Source organism: Fundulus heteroclitus, chromosome 2 (assembly GCF_011125445.2).
Source record: "Fundulus heteroclitus isolate FHET01 chromosome 2, MU-UCD_Fhet_4.1, whole genome shotgun sequence".
Lineage (NCBI taxonomy): Eukaryota > Metazoa > Chordata > Actinopteri > Cyprinodontiformes > Fundulidae > Fundulus > Fundulus heteroclitus.
Window position 1 is genome coordinate 13,689,073 of NC_046362.1, and position 27,177 is coordinate 13,716,249.

At 39.7% G+C, this 27,177-nt stretch overlaps 3 protein-coding genes across 4 annotated transcripts; 1 reads left to right on the top strand and 2 right to left on the bottom strand.

Moving 5' to 3' along the window:
• Positions 1-260: 260 nt before the first annotated feature.
• On the bottom strand, positions 261-13,043 carry scamp5a (secretory carrier membrane protein 5a). Its single transcript, XM_036148346.1, has 7 exons — positions 12,789-13,043; positions 11,921-12,004; positions 11,696-11,815; positions 8,488-8,644; positions 8,279-8,380; positions 7,025-7,142; positions 261-3,816 (listed from the first exon to the last, which is right to left on the bottom strand). The coding sequence occupies exons 2-7, from the start codon at positions 11,925-11,927 to the stop codon at positions 3,628-3,630; spliced, it is 693 nt and encodes a 230-aa protein (XP_036004239.1). The 5' UTR covers positions 11,928-12,004; positions 12,789-13,043; the 3' UTR covers positions 261-3,627.
• A 2,725-nt stretch (positions 13,044-15,768) lies between these two features.
• Positions 15,769-20,537, top strand: parp16 (poly (ADP-ribose) polymerase family, member 16). 2 transcript variants are annotated; one of them, XM_012880426.3, is made up of 7 exons: positions 15,769-15,873; positions 16,477-16,673; positions 18,444-18,581; positions 18,671-18,877; positions 19,007-19,178; positions 19,270-19,414; positions 20,136-20,537. In XM_012880426.3, the coding sequence occupies exons 2-7, from the start codon at positions 16,485-16,487 to the stop codon at positions 20,269-20,271; spliced, it is 987 nt and encodes a 328-aa protein (XP_012735880.1). In that variant the 5' UTR covers positions 15,769-15,873; positions 16,477-16,484; the 3' UTR covers positions 20,272-20,537. The 2 variants fall into 2 exon arrangements, with proteins under 2 accessions (XP_012735880.1, XP_021163183.1); XM_021307508.2 differs by having other exon boundaries at positions 15,786-15,873; positions 16,452-16,673.
• Positions 20,538-24,240: 3,703 nt separating this feature from the next.
• Positions 24,241-26,479, bottom strand: si:ch73-330k17.3 (IGFBP domain-containing protein). Its single transcript, XM_012880254.3, has 4 exons — positions 26,066-26,479; positions 24,693-24,780; positions 24,422-24,611; positions 24,241-24,328 (listed from the first exon to the last, which is right to left on the bottom strand). Exons 1-4 carry the CDS (start codon positions 26,394-26,396, stop codon positions 24,263-24,265), a joined length of 675 nt encoding a protein of 224 aa, XP_012735708.3. The 5' UTR covers positions 26,397-26,479; the 3' UTR covers positions 24,241-24,262.
• Between the last annotated feature and the right edge of the window lie 698 nt (positions 26,480-27,177).

Below are 27,177 nucleotides of genomic sequence, written 5' to 3' on the forward strand. Positions count from 1 at the left end.
CGAGAGAGCATTAAAAAAAAGTTAGGTGAAACTCTAATATTTAAATAAATAAAAAAAATTCCTTATTGTAAGTCATTTATATCATGAGTCGGCAATTATTAACCTGACTCCGCCAGATGGATTTGCTCTGCGAGTGAAACCTTGAAAGCTCGTGAGACCATCCTGATCTCACGAGGCTAGGCTATTATATTCCTTGCAAAAAAAGTCAGCTGAAATAAGTTAAAGTCTCGCATTTGCGCTAATAAAAGAGCAAAACAGGCTGCAACAAGAACAATTTAATTTCTATTAGGATAAGACCAAATAATACAAAAGTAATACACAAAGATTTTATTCCTCACTTACGTCACTTATGGAGACACGGCCTCCTCAAACATTTATTTCACCTAAGTACAGCATGTTCCTACTGAGTGTGTTTATCCATGGCAAATATTTATCTCATTATATATTCAGACCTACTTATGATATAGTACATGATAATACATTTCATACAACATACAGTACAGTAAGGGCGGGAAACATGGGAAATGGCTTCCAGAAGCTTTGATACAGCGACACGAAACGCAGAGTGATGTCTGTCCAAGGAACCGCAGTTGCTGGGACACAATAAATTCACAGCTAATTTTCCTAATCCCATCAACTGCATATGTCTGTGCAATGTTTTAGATGACCATTTACTAACAGATGGGCAGACGTGTGGTGCCAATTACAGAGTAATAACTACTTTATGTGCCTCTGGTGGTGGGAAAAAGATTCTGCTGTTGCAAAATCAAATATCAAGCAGTCCAGCTTTAAAACAGGTCTGTTCTTCCTTTCATTTTGCTAAATATAAAAGCCAAGTAACATTAAAGGAAGCCAGTTTGTGCCGAACCCGACTAGATTGTGTTTAGTATACTAAGAAGTATTGCTTCACTGTAAATTCAACTTACTTTGTTGTGAATCTCTACAGGTAACCCAGCTCAAACATTGAGTTAAATAATAAAAAAGAACACACACTGTCAAAGAATTATAGTTTAAGCAACACTTCACCAGAGAGGCCATGGAGAGGACACAATGAACATGTGCTTCAGTCTCGTCTACACGTCACCCGAAATGCACAGAAAAAACAGTGGAGGGTGCAAAATAAAACAGGGAAAGCAAAAACAGAGCTTATAGAAAACCACATCATCACAACGGGACAAGACGGCCGACAGATTTTGAAATAATGACCATTTAGTTACACATCTTTGCAGCTTTGTCAAGCTTAATACTTTGTTTCACTGTAATAACCATCTACTGAACACTGAGGAAGTTCTCAATAACAAAAAAAAAAGTTACACTACCCTGAAATCTTCTGGCTTAAAACCAAAGGGGCTCTTAACTCACTCCATCAGGCCTTGCATGGGCTCCACACGTTCGTCTTCTTTATTAAGTATCACTTCATGAGGAAATTATTGACCTTGGCGTAATTATTTTACCTTATAAATTACATAATTTTATGGAAAAACACCAACTGCCACAAGACGACGCATTAACGTTAGGCCTGAAGTTCACAAGCATCCACTTGTAAGGGTTCATGGAAGAATATGCTAAAGGGGGAGGGAAACATCCATCACTCTGAACGCCTACAACAAATATCACCATTATTTACCATTTCTGCTTTGCTTTTTAAATTGTTGTTTTGGTTTTCCTTCACTCTTCACCTGTACAACATTGATTTGGAATGTTTATCCAATAAAAACCCTAAACACGGTGTGTGCTTCACTGAACTGAAAACAGCTTGCTCAACAGATTTACAACCACCTTATGGCAAAAAGCAAATTTTCCTCTATGGGTAGACTGGGGCAATAGAGCAAAGGCATATATGACCAAAAACATGATGTTCTACATGCTTAAACACTGGCTATAGCACTTTACCTGAGAATGTGGAAAACGTTGACTTTAAATTAACCTAATCTTCAAACAAAAGAAGCCCGCAAACAATATTTCAGATGAAAACGTAGAGGTTAAATTCATTGGCATCGCTGGTAAAGATCTGTAAAAAGCCTTTAAATAAAGTATGGTTTTATGGCAGTAGTGTAATCTCATATTTAAATTCCTTTTAGAAACATTTTACCTCAAACTTGATTACTATCATGGCATGCTTAGCACAGAAAAGCCCCCTTTACAGGGCACCTCATGCCTTTTAAAAAAACCACCTCAGGCCCACTGTTAATTATTGTGGAGGATCTGTGATGCTCTGTGCCTTTTTCTCTTCCAGTGGGCCAATAAACCTTGTTAGAGAGCATGGTATCAGCACCTCTTTAAAATCAAAACACATTTTAAATAAAATGAAGGAAGACTCTTCTAGTAGACGAAAATAATAGATCATTACTGGGTCTTTAAAGAGGCTTATGACCCAAAATTAGGTCAGATCAAAACACATGGTTCACCAGACACAAAATCAGAATTCATCAGGTGGCTATTTGAAAAGTTTTTATTTGCCTAGTCAAAGGTCATAATTAACTCATTAATTCCCTGATCAAAAATCCTTGAGAAAACAAGTGGGGTGAGCTGAGGAGAAGAAAGTATGCAAGAGGAGCCTGATGATAAAGAGAGATTGTTCAAAGAGGAATGCTGAAAGATTCCTCTCTCTGTATGTTCCCACCTTGTGAAATGTTTATGTTGTCTTATTCCAAGCATTAACATTAAAGCTCCCAATAATTACGCCAGCGGGGATGGCAATTCTAATAAAAGTTTTTTTTCCAAACATCTTCTTTTTTTGACACAATAAATGCACTCAAGAAAAGTTTGTATTGTATTTTTCTTTCTCTTGTGAGATTACATTGCTGCAAATACGAAAGGACTTAGCACATCTGTACCAGGGCTGCCAATACACTTGTCTGTGGTAGGTCTAAATGTGATGCTATCGCTAGCAGCTTAGCCTAGCATACGGACGAGAGAGATAGAACAATGACTTTGACTCCTTTAAAACCACGTCTAGAATCCTGCTTTAAGACACAAGAAACAAAGTTAGGACTGACTGCAGGGATTGTGTTGCATTCAGACATAGTAAGATATACTTTTTCCCTTCAAATCTTTTTTTTGGGGGGGGGGGGGCAGGGGTGGCTAGCTAGGCTAAGTTAGCTAGCATGCTATCAATACTTTAACATTTTTCAAAAACTAATCCTTCAGGTTTTCTTAACATTTTTATGTGACCTGTTAGCTAAAATGTATTAACGAAAAAACACAATTTAAAACTTTTTGTAAGGACTACAGAGGTTTCATTCCAAATGCAAGCTACAGCTGTTACTCCCTGCAGTAACACAAAGGGGATTCAAAATGAAGCGGGAAATGTCAAAACGTGAGTGCTGCTACATGAAAACAACACACCACGGGGACCTGAATGAGCTAAAATAGCCATATAAGACTGGTGAAAATCAACATACATGCTGAGCAGCAAAACAATAACAATTTCTTGATCTAAAAGTGAACCTCCTAAAACTTTAAAATTTGCTCAAAAGTGCAGTTCTGTCTCATTTCCCCCATACATTTTTCTATCTCAAATGAGCCTGTGCTGCATTAAAATAAAGGGCACCTAATTCTTAGTTGTGTTCATAATTGATCCCTTTTTAGCTCTCCCACTCCACTCCTCCGGCCTGCCCGTCTGTCCTACATTGGGTCGTCGTAGTTGTAGGTGGGAGCCGCTGAGTATTGGTTTTGCTGCATGGCGCCCTGTGCTGCTCCCATGGCTGCCTGCTGAGCGGCTTGCTGGACGTGCGGGTTCTTCCAGGCCCCCGTGGTCCACTCTTCCTGGGCTTTTCCCAGACTGCCACCGCTGCCGCGGTAGAAGTTGTGGACCTGGGTAAAGCAGATCATTGGAATTTATTATTAATTTTTGAAACTGAGCTTTTAATAAACTATATATATTAAGATATTTAGGCTCAAATCTCCGACAGATTGCCTTTGAATAAATCATACAATTTTATGTAAAAAATTAAAATGACCTGAGAGCTTCAGTGCTCCAATGGTTTCAGGTTTCTCTAAGTGACCACTTTGAGAAAGATTTTCACTGGGCTGTAGTTTGAATATTTTCTGTCTTTTTGATATATACTTTGCTCTCTCTCTTTCAAAAAACATCCCCACAGGACTATGCTTAATTGCTAATATTGTTTTGATTAGTCATTTTAACAGCTGGAAACCCAAATAAACTTTTCCATCTTTTTTAATTAAAACGAAGGATTGTATAGGCTATCTCTTTTTTTTCTTCTTTTTTTGTGTCCTATCTGGCAATATGGCAATAAGAATTGTTGTCTTAATGCCAGAAAGAGCCCAATAGATTTTATTCTAACAAGTGGAGTATTATCGCTTTCGCCATACTGTAGTGCTCTGCTTGATTTATATATGTAAATAGTTTTATTGTGTAGGGAATAATTCATGTTTATGTGGACACTACATTGATAAAGTAGAAGAGGAGAGAGAAATGAGAATTAAAAAAAAGAAAGGGAGAAAATGTGAAAGAAAGAGGCAACAGTAGAGAGAGATTGACCAAATTTTGTATAGGCTAGCTCTTCGTCTGAGTCATACAGTTTCCTTTCCTTGGTCGAACATTGCACCATTGGGTCCAGAAATTAATTTCCCTGCTGTTTAGAACACTGCTTTCTATAACAATGCACTCCACACTTTTTGGCATTTCAAGTAAAATGTGTAAAAATCAATGTTTTTCTCCCTTAGCGCCCTCCTCACTGTGTATGATAGCGATAAAATCTAAGGTACAGCCTTGTTTGTCACATTTACAGCCTTCTACTCTTGTTTGTTAAAAACGTCTTACATCTGATCCAAAAAAGATTATTTGGTTCTAAGCATGAATTATGTGTACCAGCCTTAGTGACCTTCACATGTAATTTGTCTGAATGTTTGTTAACGTGATTATTTGCCTGATATTGTACATTCTCATTATGTCTTGTGTTGTTAAGTGTTCCTGCCTACAGATGAAAATGAGAAACTATGCTGTAATCTGGCTCACTTTACAGTCTGAACAGAAGTATGTGATCGTTCATTAATGTGCACTTTTTTTTTTTTTTTTTAAAGGTCACATGTCTCAGTCACTGATCCATCCTCTCGAATGTTAGTGTCACTTGTGAAATGCTTTCTAGCAAAGTCACAATTTGAGCTGCTCTGGTCACATGTCTCACGGTGTGAATGTTTGGAGAATTTGGCCTTTACAAAAACGCTTAGAAATTATTGCTGAATATGGGTATAAGTTCAGACAGTGAAGATGAACACACCTGACTTACTTGACTGGCATGTTCTCTTGTGTTTCCTATTTTGAGGAGGGGCCACAAGTATTGGTGTGACATAATAGTTTACAGTAAACCCCAGAATTATTCATACTCTTGCCCGATTTGAAGTTAAAGAAATCTTTTCATTTTACCAACATATTTCTTCTGACTGGACATTATCAGAAGGTTTTGGTGTGGCCAAATCAAGGGTCCGGACTTCAATCTGATAAGAGAATCGGTGCATGAAGCTAAAGATTAGGGTGATTGCAAGGAGGCCTTCAAACCTCGAAGACACGAAGCTCCTCACCGGAGATAAATTGAACGTTGAAGACAAATAAAACAGCTGCATTGTTTTTGTAAGTTTCGGTTCATCCTTTGCAGTATTATTTTTTCTGACATCTTGCCTTACTCTGTTATTAGATTTGCTGTTTGGGTTTTGCCATTTAACTTATTTTCGGTAATCAAAGGTTTGGAGTTTTTTCTTCCTTTCTATTTTTTCTCTAAATTTCAACATACATTTTTACACAGTTTACTTGAAATGCCAAAAAGTGTGGAGTGCATTGTTATAGAAAGCCGTGTTTTGAACAGCAGGGAAATTAATTTCTGGACCCAATGGTGCAATGTTCCACCAAGGAAAGGAAACTATGACTCAGACGAGCTAGCCTATACAAAATTTGGTCAATCTCTCTCTACTGTCGCCTCTTTCTTTCACATTTTCTCCCTTTCTTTTTTTTATTCTCATTTCTCTCTCCTCTTCTACTTTATCAATGTAGTGTCCACATAAACATGAATTATTCCCTACACAATGAAACTATTTACATATATAAATCAAGCAGAGCACTACAGTATGGCGAAAGCTATAATACTCCACTTGTGAGAATAAAATCTGTTGGGCTCTTTCTGGCATTAAGACAACAATTCTTATTGCCATATTGCCAGATAGGACACAAAAAAAAGGTATATATACAATCCTCCGTTTTAATTAAAAAAGATGGAAAAGTTTTTTTGGGTTTCCAGCTGTTAAAATGACTAATCAAAACGATATTAACAATTAAGCATAGTCCTGTGAGGATGTTTTTTAAAAGAGAGAGAGCAAAGTATATATCAAAAAGACAGAAAATATTCAAACTACAGCCCAGTGAAAATCTTTCTCAAAGTGGTCACTTAGAGAAACTTGAAACCATTGGAGCACTGAAGCTCTCAGGTCATTTTTGTTTTTACGTAAAATTGCACGATTTATTTAAAGGCAGTCTGTCGGAGATTTGAGCCTGAATATCTTAATATATGTAGTTTTTCTCTAGTTATTTTTTTTTGCAGTCATCTTGTTATGATCTTTCAGGTAGTTCTGTTCCAGTTCAGTCATGATTTGTTGTTTTCTTTACCTGTCAGTTTTGCTACCAGTCAGACTTTTTCCACCTGTGTCACGCCAGTTTTCACAGCCTCCTTAATCAGGTTATTCAGTCCAACCGCATCCTGTCAATCAGCCTCTTTGTTCTCGCCTGTGACGAGCTCCTTATATACTCATCTGCTTGCATTTTATGGGTGAATACTGCTACTATGCCAAGCCTATCACTTAATCTTCTCAATGTTTAACACCAGCTCAAAGAAATTTATGTTTTCATCATATTTATTTGTTGACTTGTAGAGTTTTTTTTTTTCCTTTACATGAATACATTGTGCACAATAATTTGCAACCCACCCCATTGAAAGAACGTGCTTCCAAAGTAAAGCCCAACCCAGATCAAAAGAAGGTTCATGATTAACACAAAGAAAAGCATGATGGTCACCTTAGCGAGGGCGCCGAAGGAGAGCACAGCCACTGCAGTAAACATGATGGTGGGGATCAGCATTACTACAGCTGAGCCGATGTTGGTGCTGAAGAAGGTGATGGTCGCCAGCCAGCCGCTGAGGGGAACCAGTCATGGAGTGAGTCACGTATGAGAGTGCGGTAACAACGATGATATGCGTTTCAAACATTGCTTTGATTGTGCGTCTAATGACTCATTTTAGATGTGGGCTGTAAATTTGCAGATTGCATTTAACTAGTTACCAGTCCAACACTCAAATTTTACCTTTCAATGGTACATCAAACAGTGTTTGCTGCTCCCTCTGGGGGTTGGATATGAATTGTATTTCAAATATTGTATGGGATTCTCTCCAGAGATTAAAAAACATTTTGTGAAATTATCTGCATTTTTAGTTGATCATAACGTAATTGATACATTAGGTGTTTATGTTCATTTTTATTATTTTTTCCTCAACAAAAGTTAAATGGATCATGTATGTTGCTTTTGGAGATGATCTATTCTACTTCATATTGTCAGAGAGGTGCCAGATAAGGTGACATCCTGTTTCTACAGCTCTGAGGGTTAATCAGACCTGGGTGGCGCCAAGCCTTAATTAATGTGTACATTCACAGTTACTTCATAGAGGGGGGGGGGGGGGGGGTTGTGGCACTAGTGGCCTTTAATGAAAGTAGGCTGACAGGAAAGGGGGCTGGGAGAAAGAGGGAAGTAATGCGGTAAATGTTTTGGGTCAGAGTCAAACCCATAATGCTGCATTAGGAGCTAGGGTTTCAACTAAAAAAAAGTAAACTTTTCTTGAAATGACTGTATTTTTCCTTGATTTGAACAGCTAAATAAGACTATTTGCCAACGGGATATGTATTTTTACCCCTAAAATAAAATAATTAGATATACTGAACTTGAAATAAGATGGTGGAGATGAATTGTTCTTATTTTAAGTGCAAAAATCTTATTCCATTGGCAAATAGTCTTATGTGTGCACAACCCCTGTGCCACCAGCATGCCCTAATTCAAATTATTCAAAACAAGGGCAGAGACCACTCTATACACACAGGGCGTTTCACTTGGATGCCTGTTTTCCATCAAGAAATTAAATCCTTATTCATTAAATGCTTTTTTTGTGTTTGTCCGGGTTATCTTTGTGTGATATTAAAATTGATGACCTGAAACATTTAAGTGCGACAAGAAAAAAACACCTAACCTTTTCACAGCACTGTACAGCGTAAAAGTGCTTACCAGACCCCCCAACCGGGGATGCCGACGGCCTGGATTATACTTATCACCACCTGAGCCATGAAGACGAAAAAGAAAGCCATGAAGTTGAAAGAGCTGTCGGTCCTGGACGGAGGGAACGGTTGACAGAATAAAATCAGGTGAATCAGCAGAAAAGCTAAAATAGATTTTAAGCAGTGTGTAAGTTCAGAAAGGGGGGAGGGGGTGCTTACTTAAAGGCCTTGTAGATGGGCCTGAACCAGCACACATAGGAACAAGGAGTGAAGAGTATGAGCCACAGGAAGGCCATGCCAAAGTTGGTGGCTCCTCCACCGCCGCACATCCAGGCCAGGCAGCCAATCAGGTTAGCAGCTAGCGTGGCAGAGTTCACTGTCAGCATCACAGAGAGACGGATCAGCATGAGGCAGAGGACAAACACCTGTCAGCTGGTTTCATCCTGCAGCAGGACTTGGTCACTGTGCAGTGAAATATTCTGTCTCTGCTCACGTGACCCTCCTAGTTTACGTCAAAGAAGCGTGGGGGGAAACTTCTGTAGCATTCACTGGACCTGGCGCTCCACCATAAATGTCATTGTACCAGTCTTACTGTTAAAATGTTGAATGCTAATTGTTTTAGACATCCTTCGCAGTATTCATTTAGGCTTCCTCACCCAGTATTTATTTATTTTTCTTCCTGGTAGGTTCGAAATTTGCACTGAACATGAGCAAAGCGGAAACAAGTCCCTAATTGGGAAGGGTTCTGGGCACTGAATCCAGATGTGGTGCGTGATTGCGCACGTGAGCACAGCAAATCTGTGCAGCGCAGAAAATAAAATCCCAGCTGCACTGTGAACAAAATAATAACAAACCAAGGTATTTTGTACCACTTTGCTATTCTGTCTAAAGCAAAAATATTTGTTGTTGAGGTTTTTAAAGTTATCGTTGAGTAAATTTAATAGAGATTTTTAACATTAATTTCCTCCAGCAGATCAATGAGATGAACTTGGATAAGTAGCTTTGGGGTCACATCTTGCATGTAGATATTTGTCAACTTTATCACTGCCACAGTATTATAGCAACATCCCTTCCTATTCTAGACTCAACACATTAGGTTCAACACCAAATAGCACTTACATCCTTCTGTTCAAAGTCCAGAACCTGAGTAATGATGGAAAATGATGCATTGAAGCTCATGTAAAGGTTATAGATTGGCACATCATGACAATCTAATTTAATAATTAAGTTTGCAGCTGAAAGAGTTGCTATCTGTCCTACATGTCCAGTTAACGAATCAAAGTGTGCATGACAAAACTCCAAAACCTCTTGTTGGTCTATGTTTTTTCATATATATCTGAGCAAAAAAAAGTATCAAATTCTTTATTTGTTTTACCTACAGTATGAAAGCACCTACCACACACAGCACTTTGAATCTAGGCCATGGAGTTCATTTTAGTCTCATTTGACTATCGCTGTCTGTTTTCTCCTGCATGGCCCAGAGCACACTGTGTAAACAGGACTTCTTACAACTTTCGTTTTGTAATGGCTATGAGGCCTTCACAGAACAGCTGTATGTATAAAAAGATTCAATGACCAACAGACAGGCTCAATTTACAAATTAAGTGGCTTCTGCAGGCAATTGGGTGAGCTGCATTTATTTGGGAGTATCAGAGTTAAGGGGGTTGAATACAAATGCACATCAACATATTCAGGTTTAGTTTGATAAAACATTTGACAGCTACTTTGTGTTGGTCCATCAGATAAAATCTCAACAAAATACTTTGCACTTTGTGGTTCTAATGTGGAGCACATTTGGGCACATTTCTGGTGTCTTTGATACGTTAAATGCATTGAACCAAATGCCCTTTTTTTTCTAGTTAATATATCAGTGTTCAATAAATTAAATATAATATTTGGCTGGTTTTGTGGATTGAATGACATTGAGCATTAATTTGAAAGTAATAAATATCGATATTGGAGTCAAATCAAATCAAGCTGAGCTATACTGAGAATCGTATTGTATCGTGAGCTATGTATCGAGAATCGTATCCAATCAGCTCCTCCTAGATGATACCCAGCCCTAATTTGTATGTAACTGTTTTAAGGACCAATCTACATTTTTTAAGAGACAGAAAGCAGAAATTCTTGCCTAAAATGCAAGACTTTTATTCCATGTTTAAGATGGAATTGTTTATGCAATCCATCCAATCTCATGCTTTGCCTTAACTAGACAAAGTACTATAGCAACAGCAAATGTGCCACCCAAGCGTTTTTCATCTTTGAGATTGTTCTTTTTTTATTCTTATTATTCCCTGTAGTGCTTGGAAAACAATATGACATGGCGCATTGTACACAAATGACTGCCCCTCGGCGGATTGTGCACACAATCATAGACATTATATACGTAGACGCGTCATTGGGCGGGTTCTGCCTATGCTGCGATGTGTCAGAGCGTCCGCCATGTTGAATGTGGCAAATCTGCAGTTATTCAGTCACTTAAACAGTATCAGAGGGACTTTAATCTCTGAATATACTTTGTATTAGTAGTATTTTTGTTTTTGTAATATTACAAGTTTATTTTCGTATCCCTTTAGCTTCATTCTCCTGAATTTATTCTCCTAAAGAATAAAAATATTTAAAATAATCTAACCTGGCCCTATTACTCCAGGAGTGAAATAATTCTGCAAACTGTGACTATTCTGGAAATGTTCCCCCTTAATTCTCACAATATGACGTTTTTCTCATAACATTATCACTTTTGTGTTTGTTTGTTTGGTTTTTTTTACTTTATTGACCTAGGACTTTTTTTTCTCATATTATTAATTTTACCTCTTTAATACTCCCCCAAAAAGTCTGTTCCTAAAGGTTCACATGTGACACGGTTTTATGAAACAATGAAGACCACAATGTTTATATTTAACAAATTGATCCTTATATTCATAAAACATACACAATATATATATATATATATATATATATATATATATATATATATATATATATATATATATATATATATATATATATATCTTGTATCTTGTATCTGCCTGCTATATATATATATATATATATATATATATATATATAGCAGGCAGATACAAGTAGTGAAATCAGCCAGAACAGAATACATTTCCATGCAGCACAGGAATGAGGCATCTTTTCTGATTCACGTTCACAATACCGGAACTCAACTTTTTTCTGCCACATACAATATGGCGGTGACGTTGATGTGCGAACCTGCGCCCTATGACGCGTCTACATGATGTCATGTCTGTGCACACAATGGCCAAATAAAGCTGATGTTGACAAGGAAACGCCCAGAATGCAATGTAACTTTGTAACCAACATAAGGGCAGATAAACTCATATTGATATAAACAACAAGCATTGGATGACATGTTAATATTCTTCAAAGGACCAAGCCTTTCCCATGCCGCTTTACTCACAGATCCAGAGGTAGTAGAGCCTCTTGCACATGGTGCGCTGATGGTCTGGAATTTCATTGAAGTCCTGGTAAAAACATGGCTTCAGGGGGATAAACCTAGGCAGGGGAGGGAAGTTGTTTTCTAGCACACATACAGAGGAAGAAGGGGAAAAAAACATGTTTTTTTTCTTCATATAAATGGGAAAACATTCACGTACCGGAATAAATCAGAAGGGGGGAAGCTTACCTGCCATGATCACTGTTCTGTATTTTCCTCCACTTTACCAAGCAGGTGCACAAACCTCAAGCTGAGCTGCCTTCAGAACCAAAACTGCAGAAGAAGAGTTGTCTTAACATCACCAGCACAGCACTCCTTGTAGCAAGAGGCTACAGCTCCTACACAGGCCTCTGTCGATCAGTGTTGACCTTATTGCAATGATGTGACTGCTTAAAAGATGGCACCGAGCTGTGTGAACGCATCCATCCACCACCGAGCACCATTGTTGGAGCATGCAGAAATAAAGATTCATTTCCAGCACATCACAGCTGTGTCTAGCTGGCTGTAAGGCACAGTCTGGCCTTGTCCGGGTGCTTTCACATAGCACATGTGAAAGGGCAGGTGTGCAGCATAAACTGCACTTTTATATTTATACATCAGCTGACAAACTGCGTATTATTGGTTGGAGGACATGATGAACACCAATATCATTTGACTGTGCGTGTATGATTCTACTATGAAGGGCATTTCTTCCTGAAGCATAAACAGCTTAATCCCTGACGCAAAACGCCCTGATGGAGGGTCTTTTTTTTTTTTTTTTTTACATATTTCACATAATGATGTGAGCATATTTCAGCGGGCGGCGGTGATGCAGCAGCAGGACGCGGTGCATCGTGACAGCGGGATGGAGGAGCGTCCTTCAGCCTGTGTGAGTCACGGAGCCTCGGCGCTGCTGCTGCTGCTGCTGCTTCACCATCATCGTCCACACGACGCTCAGCTCCAGCCCTGCACTGCCTACACATTCCCAGGGTTTTCACTCTGCAGCCAGAACCCGCTTTATCCTTCCTGTAAGCTGGTTGTCTAATGAATGAGAAAGCCTCGATTTATAACGCCTTACCTCCGCGTTCACAATCCGAGAATGATGCTATAATCCTCCTGCTCCTTTAAATTGCATCCTATGATTTTTTTTTTTTTTTTTCTCCGTCCGATATCTCCCGCTGCTCAAAGAAGAAAAATATAACGCTGATGGCTCAGAAAAACATGCACACACATAAATATCTGTATGGGCCGTTACTCCTCAAATGATAAGGGCTGGGAGTCATCAGCGGTCACGTGATGCGCGGTCTTTTCTTCACGCGCATACCCCGGCCCCTCCCTCTCCTGAGCGGGTTGTACCCGGGCGGTGTGACCACGCCCCCGGGATCGAGGCGGGATTTGCTGCGGGCCGTCAGGACCAATCAGAAGGCAGGAATGTTAGCCCGAACCCCTTTCGGAAGTGTTGAAAACAACAAGTCACCCTGATTGGCTGCATCTCAGGAAGCTATTCCTTTCTTATTTTTTATTTATTTATTTATTTTTTATTAACATCATATACAGCACACATAGTGTCGTCATCAGATGTACACAAATCTGAAAAACCTGAAGAAGCCGATCCAAATTGCTTCTATACTTACAGAGAGAACGAAAAAATAAAAAATAAAAAAAAATAATAATAATAATTAGGTTTTCCATTAGTATCAAATTGTTTACTGTATTATACAGTTCTGCATCTTGTTTTTTGTCCATGAATTTCAGAGATGAGAAGAGGTGGCAGAGTTCCTTGTGGAAAGATGGTTTGACTTTAAGAAAACGACATTTGTGAATTAAAAACTTACCCATGATAATTATTACATTTAGTAATCTTTCAAATATCTTTTCTTTTCTGAGAGTTCCAAAAGCAATGTCTTTTACAGAAAATTCAGGTAAGTTTGGAATTTTAGGGAAAAGCCAGTAGTGCACATCATCCCACAAAGAATACATACATTCATAAAAAAGACGTTTAGTTGACTCACCATCACCGTCACAAAATAAACAAGTGTCATCATCAATAGCAAATCGAAGTCTAAGGAATTCCTTAGAGGGATAAACACCTGAAAAGATTTTAAAGTGTTCTAAAAACAGCACAACCCTCCTGTGAGCTGTATCTAAAACTTTATTTTATTCCATTACTCTTTCTGTTTATTCTTGCATTTATATAGATTTAAAAATTACAATACATATAACAAAGCATGAAAAATATTTATTTATGTAATTTATTTTACATAAATTTTACATGAGGGGAGTGCTGGCTTGTGGTTAGAGCAGCGTTAGGGCGTCGCACATGGCAGCCCACTGCTCCCATGGGTTAAAAGCAGAGAAACCACATTTCGTTGCTGTGTATTTGTGACGATGCAATGACAATAAAGTTGAATTATATTCTATTCTATAAACTTAAGGTGAACTCTGACTCTTCTAGTTCGAAGGTCAGTACTGTAGCCCTTCGTATGGCACCAATAAGGTAGCTCTCATTTTCAAAAAGGTTGGTGACCTCTGGTTTAGGGTCTTGAATAGACTGTCAGGTAGGTTCTTGGTTTACCAATCGATCTATATTAGAGCCCTCTCACCATAGGCTCATGATTAAAAAAATCTTCCTATGTGTTTCTGTTGGACTGAACCTTTGAGATGTTGGAACATGAAATATAGGCACTGAGGTGATTTCAGTATTTGACAAGGATGCCCTACACCAGGTGTGCCCAAAGTGCCCCATGTACTGATTTTGTGTAGCCCCCTACTGTAAGTCAAGAAAGATTTGGCCCCACCACCAAAGGTGGTTGACACAGATAGAGATTTTTTGTTTTTTGTTTTAATAAAGGAAAAATTATTACAGATAAGTTAAAATATTACAACTGAAAATGTCTGGCGCAACACAATTTGTCTTTTATCAACCACACTTTTAACATTCTCTTTAATTTCGTTGTAAGGACCACATCTACCCAATTACTTTTACTCTATTGCAGACTTTGGGGCCCTAAGATCTGCTTTTAATTCAATAAATAAAATTGGCTAAAAACAGCAAGCGCTTTCAAAGAGATACAGACCCCAAACCCTGTTCTTATTACTGAGAAATTACTATTTTTGTTTTAGTTTTCAGCCTAGCCCAAAAGAATTCCCGAACTGAATGAACATATTTTAATAAAGCAAATGTGCAAAACCCTTTTAAAGTTTTGGATCAATACTTTACACATCCCTTTCCTACAGAAAATCAGACTAATTTGTTAAATAAAGTTTTATTAATGGGGGAAATTATATCCCCTCTGTCTTAGGAGTGCCTTGGGATTTTTTTAGCTTTTGTGTGAATTAAAGTGAAAACGGGGGGCTATGATCTAAGAACCTACATGTTAAATATCTGGGATTCAAAAAGACAAAATCAGTGCTGCAGCTCATTAATAATTGAATATTGTTAAATGACTCAAACCCTGTCATTGCTAAAGAGCAGATCCGATTTAGCCAGACACTAACATAGATGAGTAACGTTATTTAAATGTGTGGCGGGAAACTAAGTAAATATAGAGTAGCATGTTCCTAGTAAGAAACTAACTAGCTTATTCCACTGTTTACATCTGCCAGATCTTTAAAAAAAAATCAAGTAAACTCCAGACAGAGAATGTTATTTTACAATAAGACGAAATGACTAATAAAGGTTTAAATAAAAGGAGGGGTTCTTATTCATGTTCGCCACCTTTAGAAATGAATCATTTAGAGGTTCTGAAATTGCAATCGCGCTTGGAACAAACAGAGGATTAAGATAAAAGTTAATAATTTCTTGAAAAAAAATGAACAAATGAGGTGGAATGAAAGATCGCACGTGCTGCCTTCGCGTGTCCTCTTATTTGTCCATTTCTGCTGCTTTGTGTCACAGGTTCTAAAAATAAAACTGAAGTGTTCTGGCTATTTTACAAGATATCTTTATCCTTCTTTTCTTTTAATAAATAGCGAATGCAATTTCCAACCCAATAATTCAGCGTTTCGAAGAAGACGTGATTGTTTTTTTTATCTCTTATCCCCTGATGCGGAATTGTGACACACAAAGTTTGCACTTCACTTGAACGCAGCGGCAGTCAAGCTAACGTCCTGTTAGCTTTTCCCGTACTGTGGTGCTATGAGTTGAGCAATATTTAAGTCAGGTAAGACATGTCATTAGAGGATTAATGCCAGCTTAGAACACATTTACCACACAGTGAATGTTAGATAAACATTTCAATGAACCAACAACAGTTGTTTCTTTTAATGTTTGTCTTTAATATCGACACCTTGTGGAAGATAATCATGTCGACTCGCAGCTAAATGTTAGCCGGCTAGCTTCCTTAGAACAACCAACCTGTAGTTGAAAGGAATATTACAGACAACTAAACACATAATTTAAATGTTACTGTGCAGTCTTGAAGTTTTTGTTGCTGTGTCAGCTTCTACCTTTAAGCTGAAGTTAGCATAGACCTCAGTTGAACTGTAATAACTAGTGAACTATAGGTGAAGCGTAAAGTTTTATATCCCCTGCAGAAAATGAACCCCCTTTAAACTTTAAAAGGAAAATCAATAACAAAATAAAAAAAAAAAACATACTGGGCGTAATTCATTAAAACTACTTTAATGAATTGACGCTTTCGGTTTCACACGGGGCTAAGTTGAAATTGTAGCTATTTAAACTGAACATTTGTTTCGATTTTTGCCTTAAACGTGTAGCCTTTGGTGTTTTTATCTAAAGCTGCTTGTGTCCTGTGTGTGCGCAGCGCTGGGAATGCAGCCACCTCTGCCACCTGAGGCTGTCAGAGAGCTGGTGGGCTCCTGTCTGCGCAGAGACCCCGTGGCAGCCGACCTACGCTGCAGCCTGTTTGTGGCCGCGGCGCAGAGCTACAAGAGGGACTCTCTGCTCAGACCCTTCCCTCCTCGCTACACAAGTGGAGACACTAAGGACTTTGAGGAGCTGGTAAGAGCTCTTGTGACGGTGGGAAGCTTGTATGGTGTGCCCTGGCTGTTAGGAAGGGCTTGATTTTAGATATCATCATAATGAAGATGACAACACAGACTTTTGTTTCAGCTTATTCACCTGAAGAGGTCCTTCACACATGAGCTAAAGACGATGGTGCTTTAAGTATCCACTAGGTGGCAGTAGTGTGCTGTTGACGCTGCTGCTTGTCATACAGGATATTAAACCTGTACAACTTCAAAGCTTCTGTTTTATTTTTCCATATTGTAAGTTACATATATATATATATATATATATATATATATATATATATATATATATATATATATTCTATATGCCAGCTAGGTAAAACTTTCAGATATTGTGCACTATCATTGGCAGCTTTACCTTCATTAATATATTTTATGCTGCAGTAGCAAACAATTACTACATTTATTTAGTTGGGGAATAATTGTTGTGTACCAAAGAAAAGGTGCCATAATTACTGGCCCCTCTAACAATTTATAATAAAGTTGATAAGTTGATGTAAATGTCTATTTTTTTTTTTTAAACGTATACTTTTTTTAAAAAATGTCGATCAGACTGTGGGGTATAAATATGGGCTGACAGAGACCACTTTTCATTGCCACTCTCAAAAGTGGTGGGGGGAAAGAAAGGAGAGAACATGCTCTTCAGACAAGTCAGAAGTGTGTTGGTCTCCATAAGAAATCAGGAAAACGCTCCAGTGACAAAGCTACTGCTCTGAACTTGAGCATATTGTATGATAATAATAATAATAATACAATTTATTTAAAAGCACCTTTCTGAATACTCAAAAACACTTTATATTAAAAGTTTGATCAAATCAACAAAACAGTTAAAAAGTTTGAAACAACAGGAATTGTGACAAAATGGTGGATGGCTCTTTTCTTCACACACGAGGAGGAGAATGTGAGGGAGAGAGAAAAATCCATGAAGTTCTCGGTTGCTGAAATAACTAAAAGAGGCACCTTAACATCAAGTCTTAGCATAGCAACCAGTCATATAACGTGATATAATGATTCTAAACATTTGGTCAAACAGCGGCGCCCTCGTTTGGATGCCAGCCAAACTACAACACTAAGGAGGACTTTATAGTGTGTAACAGTATAACAGCAAAGTTTCAGCTCTGATGTAGATGTTATATATATATATATATATGTATATATATATATATATATATATATATATATATATATATATATATATATATATATATATATATATATATACACTTAAGATTTGTGTGTTGAAAATTAGCTAATAACAGCTAGTGTTAGCTGTTAAAATCAACTCACCATGTTGGGCAATGTATTGAAATATAAGTGAGAAGTAATCTCATGGTTTTAGATTTCTAGTGCCTTTTATTGGCGGAAAGGCCACTTCCGGTTTCTGCCAATCCGCCCGAATAAATGTAATTTAGCAGATCGTAAAGCCCCGTAGTGGAGTGAAAGGAGAGCATCCTACACAATGCTCTGAGAATTACTGAGAATCTTTATTCATGGTTCAGACCAAACAGTCTGAGGCTATTCTTGGATCCCCCCTGTTATTCGGGTGAGCCCCACTATCTGAGAACTACTCATCTAAGCAGGCGTTATCATTTAATCGCATCAAACATATTTTCAAGTCCATTGTTTGCATCCCTAGTTTTATCTCCACCTAATTGGATGATCATAATGTACGTTCAGCAGAGTGGTTGGCTACCGTTCCTGTGTTAATATGACCAAAAAAAAAGTTTGCTTTATTCTTTAGTTGGCAGACGTAAACTCCCTGCCTGGCGTCAGAGATTTGGTGAGGTTACGGCCCAGCGAAGGAGATCATCAGCTGGCCCTCATACACTGGATCCTTTCCTCAAAGAGCTTTGCTGTCAAGACGCTCCTAAAGGATGAGGTACAGGGCTGCAATTGCACATGAATTCACCAAATAGTCTTTTATTACTTCTATATATATGCGTCGTGTGTTCACTTGATCTTTTCCAGTATGCCAAACTCAGTAAGCTGACGGAAAGTGAGGGGATTTCTGCACCTGTGCCAGACTTCCTGTTTGAGCTGGAGTACTCTGACCACTTAAACAGCAAGTTTGAGAAGATGAGAGAAGGACGAGACGTCTTCTATGCATTCCACGGGAGCCGTTTGGAGAACTTCCATTCAATCATTCACAACGGCCTGCACTGTCACCTCAACAAGGTCTCTGCAGTCAAAACAAAATTCTTATGATACCATTTTTGACTTAATAAGACAGTAAAATCAGAATGATCCACTTCCTGTCTGATGTGCAAACGTATATGTGCTCTGATTTGATGTGTGCGTGTGCAGAACTCTGTATTTGGAGAGGGGACCTACCTCACCAGTGACCTCAGCATGGCCGTCCTCTACAGCCCCCACAGCAGCGGCTGGCGGGAAAGCGTCCTGGGTCCTCAGCTCAGCTGTGTTGCCCTGTGTGAAATAATTGATCATCCAGACGTTAAATGCCAGGTGAAGAAAAAAGGTGCGTTTAGCCTCGCGACTCAAACAATAACCCGAAGTGTGAATTATGCAAAGCTGCAGCTTAGCTCACGGGGCGTTCGTTCTCTTTTCAGATTCTGATGCCATAGACAGGCAGCGCTCACGAGCCAAGAACAGCGAAGGGGGCGACGTTCCACAGAAATACTTTATAGTCACCAACAATCAGCTTTTACGAGTCAAGTATCTGCTTGTCTACTCTCAGGGGAAACACCTGGCCAGGTAAGCGTCTACACAGAAGGCCGGATCCCATTTCCAGAGAGCTAGTACTATATTGAGCAAAAACGTCAATCTATTGTTACCTCTCAAAAAGCTTAGAATTAGGCATTAAAAAAAAAGCAACATTCAGACCAAGCAAGGATGGCGCCTTTAAGATGGCTCCTCTAAATTAAGTCTAGTGCGACCAGCTGCCTTCAGAAGCCAAGAGATCCGCAGCTCAGGTGGGGGAATCAACAATTAGGCATGCACTTTACCGATGTTATGGAGGAGAGGTAAGAAGAAAGCACTTCTTGAAAGCAAAAGGATAAGATGCCCTGTCTAAAGTTTACAACAAGCCCTATAGTGGACACATAAAACATGTGGAAGAAGTCGCTCTGATCAAACCAGGCATCGTTGTCCTTTCACTCTACATTCATGTGCCTCTTTGTTTTGGTCTATCACATCATTTCCTAATAAAATACCTTAAATATTCTGTTTTTGACGGGATTAATGTGAAAAGTTCTTTATATAAAGAAAGTTACTTTAACATATCTAAAGTGATCCCATTTTAAGCAATGCAAAGAGCTAACATAGTAGGTCATAATTATATGGACCTTTATACTGGGGACAGATACTAGAGGTCAATAATACGTATATTCATGAAAACAGTCATTTAGTAGTCATTGCCTTAGTAATTATTAATGTCTTTACTTCTTCTTCACGGCTGCTGTTGTTTTTCCGTCAGGCATTCCCGCAGCAGGTCGTGGCTTCTCAGACACCATTTTGCCATCATGATGAGTCTCTATCTTCTGCTCCTCATCTTCATCGGTGCCTTGAACTCCACCGCGTTCGTGTCTTTCTGGAACAGACTGTTCAGGTGACGGGGCGGCAGGAGCCAGGACGACCCAGCCGATCATTATCTGCAGTGCCTTTTTCTGATCCGACACCGGGCTGCAGGCCTGAGCTGTGATTATGTTTTATGCACCTTTAACTCTGTTCTTAAACTGAACAAAACCGCTCGTGTTTACTGTCATGAAGGATGATATATCTTTTCAAGTAGCAGTTATAGGATGCGGTTCTGTATTAATCCTGTTGAGATAAGACTGCTCTGTTATTTTAATAAACTCTACAATGTTCCACCTGTAAGAAAACACTTTCTTTTTGTTCTTCAATAGAAACATTGCATGGACTAAATTCAGACAATTGTGCTTTCAGATTTGGAAAAGTTGTCCACAAATTCAATAATTTTTTTTTTATTATTCTAATATTTTCACTCAAGAAGCCCAATATTTGTGGTTTTTTTTTTTTTTTTTTTTTTTTTTTTTTTTATACCTCAAAGGCATAAAGCTCCATGAAATTGCCTTAAGAAACTAGAGATACAAAAGCTGGATAAATGATGTTAAGGCAAGGCAAATTTATTTATACAGCACAATTCAGTACAGGGACAATGCAAAGTGCTTTACATGATTAAAATATAGCAAATTAAAACAGAATAAAAGGTTAAGGTCTCGTTGAGGACGTCGTCGGCATTTTTTCCATTCTCTGGTTGCGTTAAAATGCCAGCGTGGGTCACCTCGGACAACAGACACGTTTATGGCGGCTGGCTCGCAGACGGCCCGCTGCTATCTGCCGTTTGGTGTCGGTGGAAAAGTCAGACTGATAAGTGGCACTGATAACGGAGGCGGCCCGCTTTGGTGGCCGGTCTCCTCGTCCTAATAGCTGATAAAATGATACGCATTAACAGAAGCTGAAGCTGCATGAAATTATTTAACATGGATTTATTAGAGAAAAAAAAAGAAAACGTTCAGGAACAACCAGTGCTGTACATTTTCAGTAGATTAGGTTAAACATTTCTTTTACTGTCGGGACAGGGAGTGTCTCCCTGATCTTAGCTTTCCTGTCTTAAAAGCGTCTCTTTTTACTCCTGTTAAACACTGGATAGCGTCATGAAACCACAGTTTCTGCCCAGTTAAAAAAAAAAAAAAAAAGAAAAAAAAAGATGAAAGCAAATGCAGGCTTTTGTTTTGGCTTCAAATCTAAGTGCTTCTTGCGAAATCTGTCAGATAAACTGGCTCTCTCCTTCAGAAGCTGCTCACTTTTGAAGGTCGGAGAACAAATACCCATTGTTGGTCCACACTTCAGTCCCTTTCCTCATTATTGCTGCCTCATAAACCATCTGTTATTCAATAACTACTGCCTGGGAGGGGGGCAGCCGTGGCAGAGGGGGACTTGCTTCTGAACCAAAAACAAAACTCGACCCAGCGAAATACTAGGGAACGCTAGATCAGAGAGACATACTGACGCTTTTGATTGGCCTTAGTTTATTTTTTTGTTTTTTAAGCCTTCATATTTTGATTGTAGGTTGACTTTCCACGTTTTCATTTAAGAGTGCTCTCAAAAAGTGGTCCATTTGTTTAAGATGCACCTTCCTGTAGAAACTGAGGGACGCAGAGGCAAGAAGGTAGATGTTGCTCTTCTGCTTTGTTCATCTGAGATATCATCAGCGCCCATTCAGGTTATGGGGTCCATTGAAGATACAGCGGTGCTGTTAAAATGTCAGGTTTAGTTGACGTAAATATAAACCGAGGCTATGAAGAAACAGCTTTCTCCACCTTGGATGTGACATTTATCCTTTACGACTAACAGCATGACAGTGCTGCCATAACCTGGTTGCATGAGTGCGCAGCCTGACATACTTTCCTAAAGCTCCTTTTGATAAAAAACAGGACCTTTAACAGGAGTCTATTAGTATATGACATATTTTTGCCCATTTTACCGTGACAAAAAAAAATGTCCAAACCTAACAGAACCATTGTGAGGACTTCTATTGTCCAAACATTTAGTTGTAAACTCCTGTAAAGCTGTTTCAAAACTTTGGTGTTTTTTTTTTGGTGAACATTTTGCAGAAAAGAAAAAAAATCTACCTTTACTTTTCAAGCAGAAGGTTTTTGGTCATCGCTGACTATTTGTAAATATTTTTTTAACATTTCATCCAACTTGACCTAAAACCTCAGATACATATGAAGACAGGCAAACCCAGACCATAGTTCTACCTCCACCATGTTTTATTCATGTGCCGACCGTTTTTCACGTGTTGTTTATTGTGCTTATGTGTGCCAAACGTACCTTATGGAACTGTGACACAATAAAAGTGGTTTGGTTTTATCGAACATTAAACCAAACCACTTTTGTGTATGACTTCTGAGACTTCTTCATTAAGGAAACCTACATAAACGCACAGCACAGGAGGGCCAGCATCTCGGGGGGAAATTCAGCAGTCCAGTTGCACCTAATGAACAAAGGACACTCTTTTGACGACAATCATGTCCAGATTTTGGACATGGAGAACGGATGGTTTGAAGGAGGCGTGATAAAAGTCATCTTGGTCAAAAGAGAAAAGCCATCACTAAACAGAGAGAGGATTGTGCTTCCAACTCCTCAGTGTTTACAGCTCGGTCCTCCAACACTTTCCAAAGAGATTACATCAGCAGACTGATAATGATTCAGGTGACCAAGTCCTCTATTAATACCAAGTAATAGCCTCTAACGACCCAGGACAGTGATGGGTGGGTCATTGATTTATATCTGACTTAGAAAGCGTCTAGGAGGATGGGCCTCCTATGTGCTTAAAAACAGCAGAGCAACAACTGCAGGTTGCTCAAGTGTGAGCCACCAGAATTATTTATATAATCATTTATAAAAAGTTCATTTGTCACCATATCAAACACACATTGTTCGTTTACGTCAGCACGGATTCACAAAATCTAAAACACCTCAAGCAATCATAACACAAATACTGTGGTGTTGTGAAAATCTAGCTTTATTAACGCATTCTTAAGTCATTCAACATGGATGTAGTAAAAAATGGTTTCCCTACTGTTGTAAGATCTGCAAATATTTACTGTATGTTGACAAAAATCCATACATTTACAGAAACTAGGAGAAAAAGCAAATAGCTCTTTGAGCTTTGAGTGCAGGGCACACTTTTTATTCAGACGTTTTCGCTTTTCCTCACTAATGTTGCTTAATTTTGGCCTGACAGTTTTTAAGGGTTAATTAATCTCAGTGTTGACAGACAGACCTACAGACCAGATTGTCAGCTGAGGATAATCATTGACTACTGGGTTTACCAGACATCTAAACCACGTTTTTCTGAGGGAATATGGAGCTCCTTCCTCTTTTGCCACTGTCCTGAAGGAAACGCCAGCATGTCCAAAACCCCTGCAGAGATTTGTCCGAACTCTCGCTGCAGTCTCCCTCAGCATATCTTCATGGTTCATGGCATGGTTTAATAATATTGCACCGATTCAACTTAATAAAGTTTTGTGCACGCTCTCTCTCTCTCTCTCTGCTACAATCCTCCCTCTACCTCTGCGTCTAGCCTTTGACAAACTCACCTGCTGCCCTTTTTAATGTCTTTATTCCTGATTGGCACGTTTTTAACCGGGCTCTAACGTGTTTGCTACGGCTGGTGGGTGTGTTAACCCCGTAGATTTATAGGTGTGGCTGTCAGGAAAAAACATCGCTTTGGAAAAAGCCGAGAAGTTGGATCCAGTGCACATCGCATTTCTGTTGTGTAGGTGTAGGCAGTCATAGAAAAGATAAACAGGAAGTAAAACTCCGAACACTGTAAATCCAGAACGACCAATGGTTTATTTATTTCACAGAAATGTACACAAAGTTTATTTTACAAAGGTTCTTTTACTGTCCAATTACATATTTACAGTTCACATCGTAAAACGAGATCACAGAAAGTATTCTCAAAGATACTGACATTAGGAAGATAGCTGCCATTTTCCCAATTTTGCTACATGAACTTGCGAAGATCCTCCCCCGGTTTCCTTCATCCTTCATCCTCCTCCGGCGGTGGATTTACAGCCGTGGGTTTGGGTGCAAACAGTCTGGCACCAAACACACTAAACTCCCTTCGCTGTTAACCTAAAGCACAACACACACGCTTTAATAAAAGGATCATTCATTGGGGGTGTTATTTATTAATTTTTTTGCTGCCACCCTGATGTTCGCTCTCACCTGCGTGTCACTGCTGCAGGCGGGATGAGCTCTCAGGTGATTGTGCACACACCTCCCAAAGCGGTGCAGGCAGGCGGGATCGGACGGAGCGCAGCTGTGAGGGCACGAAGGTCGCCTCAGCGTGAGGCAGCTGGAGCAGGAGGTGTGCTGGCAGGGGCCCTGGCAGGCCTTCTTGTCCAGGGAAGCAAACCTGCAGGGGAAAAAAATAAATAATAATTACAGTTTTCTGCCAGAAAATGTCCGACTAATGAGGCGTTGACTGTGCAGTCACCTGGCGGAGCAGATTGCAGAAGGGTTGGCCTGGCAGTACTCCTTGGTGCATTCTGGGCTGCAGCTCTCTGGATTGAGGGTTTCAATCACTGCAACAAAAAAAAAACGAGAAGTTTGAGAATGAAACCTGCCCAGCTCTCTGCAGCAAAACACAAAAAGCAACTCTGGTAGGACGTCGTGATATCGAGCCGTATCAGTGACGGTGACACTTCTTTTCATCATGGACAGATAAGAGGTGCAATTATGTGAGCGGAAACCTTTGGATCAAAAGGAAGCCTTGGCCACGCTCAGTCTTCACAGCTCATAAACGTGGTTTACCATATTGGCACCGTTCCAATGCAATCCCCCGCGAAGATCAAATACAACACAAGTGTGCAGGAGCGATTGTTTGCCTGCATGGGGCCCCGGGCAGAGCCTCACATGCACGGTCACTCAGTGCAGGTTTTTAATGCAGGACGGTACCCTACTGCCTAAGGAGCCGTCAGATATGGGAAGGACCAGATGGGAAAAAAAATAACATTAAGTTTGCCATGAACAAGGCTAATGTTGCTTTTATGCATGTCCTGAATCTAAGACAGATTCTTGTATTTTAGTTGGTTGGGGGAGTAGCAGGGGGGGTGACAGCCCAGGATGCAATTCCTGCAAGAACTGCCTCTCCACCCACTCTACTTTCACAAAGCCCACTAGGCAGGAATCAGATCATTCCTCTAAATCAAGGTTAAAATTTATTTGTTTACAGCTGTTTGAACGTTAATGTTGCCAGTCCATCTTGTCTTTTATCCTGACCTGCTGCTACTATTGCACTGCGGTGTGCTTTCCTCTGTAACGCTCTCTTTTCCTACGATCTGTTCATGCACAGCACCTTGAATCGTCTTGTTGTTCAAGTGTGCTAAACTTGCCATGCCTAAGATGAAATAGCCTAGAACATTTTACATAAATATCAAGGAATTAAAGAATGATTTAATATGGCTCGTCATCTTTTTTGCTGTCGTTGAGGAAACAAAAATACGCCCCCTTTTCACATGCAAAGTTAAATTACAGACTGTATTTCCAAGCATCAGTAAATAATAATAATTACCATCTAGGTGCTTTTCACCCTTCTCTCAATCTGAGGCGGTAACAAATAACCTCTGTTTGGTGTTTTATTTCAACTGTTGAAGCTGAAATATTTTAACGTATAGATGATCCATTTCTGCGTTATCAATAACTAGAATAATTGCCAAACTAATTTCAAACTAATTTAGTCCATTTCAAATTTTTTGCTTGTTTTTTTTTTTTACTTTAAAACCTTTGGCATCTTCTCCAAAACCTTTCCCTCGCTGTGTCAGAAGCTAAATAAGATCCAGCACTAAGGAGCATGAAGGCCAGCCTCACCTGCCTTGCAGACCCCTCTCCTCTCTGCGTCCGGTTTATCAGCCGCTGGCGCCTGATGGATACACACCAGACCCTCGTCACACTTCCCCAGATAGTCCCAGTTCCCCCCGCAGGTCTCCCCCTCCGTCCGGGCGCACACGGGGCAGCAGCCGCAGACGCCAGTCGTCACGCCGCCTTTGCACTGGAGCCGCAGCGTCCGCCTGGAGGAGCAGTGTATCTGCTCGCAGGGCGGGCAGTGTAGGGTCTGGAGCTGCCGGGCGTCCTCGGGTAGGCCTTCCTCCGTCGTCCCCAACGCCCCCAAGGTGCCACACAGAAGGAGGACCATCCACATGCTTGATGTCGCGCTGGTGTAATCCTGAGTGGAGGAAAGCGCTCACCTTTTATAATTATGAGGACCTAGAGGGTCACACCGGTGAAGCCTGGCGATTTGTAAGCCACAGCCTCCTCTGGCAGCCAATGGATGAGGGCGGGGGGGTGGGGGGGGGGTGGGGGGGTTAATCACCCCATCATCTTATCTTTCCACTATCAACTGTGAGGTTTTGTTTGGAAACAATTCGTCCTTCTGAACACGGGCAGATAAGCGTGGTGAAGGTGGAAAGACTGGCCCCCTTTGTATTTGGAGTCATGTGACCTCTGAAGGGGGCAATTCAGCTCACAATCAGGCAATGACCCATTTGTCGAAAGAACAAAAGGATCAAGACAACAACAGGTTATCTGATGAAGACATCTCGTAAGTGTGGTGAGTAAAAATTGGCAGGATGTGAGCGCAACAATAAACGATGGTCCCTGCCTGGAAGGTCCTGCTTTTCCTTATCTAGGTGCTTAAGCGCCCGGCCCCTCACCCAGTTCACTTCAATCAGAAAAACATGTTCCTTTAAAACTGTTTTCAGGTTTCAGTCTTTTTTGTTATCAAGCTGCCTCACCCATTGTGTCATTTTTTTTTCTTCAGGAAATGTAATAAAGTGAATCCAGTAAGTAGATGGAAATGATTCAAACGAAGCAGCAGATGGTTCTGGTCATGCCAGATTATGAAGCAGGGGAAAACTCTTAAGCATTGACTCCATCAATCTATTTTCTAAACAGTTAAACTGAGAATAACTCGAGAAATTACG

What these genes read in the sequence shown, in the direction of transcription:
- scamp5a (XM_036148346.1), bottom strand. An exon ending in GCTCTACTACCTCTGGATCT is followed by an intron (nt 8,645 to 11,695) that starts GTGAGTAAAGCG and finishes TGATGCTGACAG; the next exon opens with TGAACTCTGCCACGCTAGCT. An exon ending in ATCCCCGGTTGGGGGGTCTG is followed by an intron (nt 7,143 to 8,278) that starts GTAAGCACTTTT and finishes GGTTCCCCTCAG; the next exon opens with CGGCTGGCTGGCGACCATCA.
- parp16 (XM_012880426.3), top strand. Translation starts at nt 16,485, where the DNA reads ATGCAGCCACCTCTGCCACCTGAGGCTGTCAGAGAGCTGGTGGGCTCC. An exon ending in AGACGCTCCTAAAGGATGAG is followed by an intron (nt 18,582 to 18,670) that starts GTACAGGGCTGC and finishes GATCTTTTCCAG; the next exon opens with TATGCCAAACTCAGTAAGCT. An exon ending in CAGGGGAAACACCTGGCCAG is followed by an intron (nt 19,415 to 20,135) that starts GTAAGCGTCTAC and finishes TTTTTCCGTCAG; the next exon opens with GCATTCCCGCAGCAGGTCGT.
- si:ch73-330k17.3 (XM_012880254.3), bottom strand. Translation starts at nt 26,396, where the DNA reads ATGTGGATGGTCCTCCTTCTGTGTGGCACCTTGGGGGCGTTGGGGACG. An exon ending in GAGAGGGGTCTGCAAGGCAG is followed by an intron (nt 24,781 to 26,065) that starts GTGAGGCTGGCC and finishes TTTTTGTTGCAG; the next exon opens with TGATTGAAACCCTCAATCCA. An exon ending in TCTGCAATCTGCTCCGCCAG is followed by an intron (nt 24,612 to 24,692) that starts GTGACTGCACAG and finishes TTTCCCCTGCAG; the next exon opens with GTTTGCTTCCCTGGACAAGA.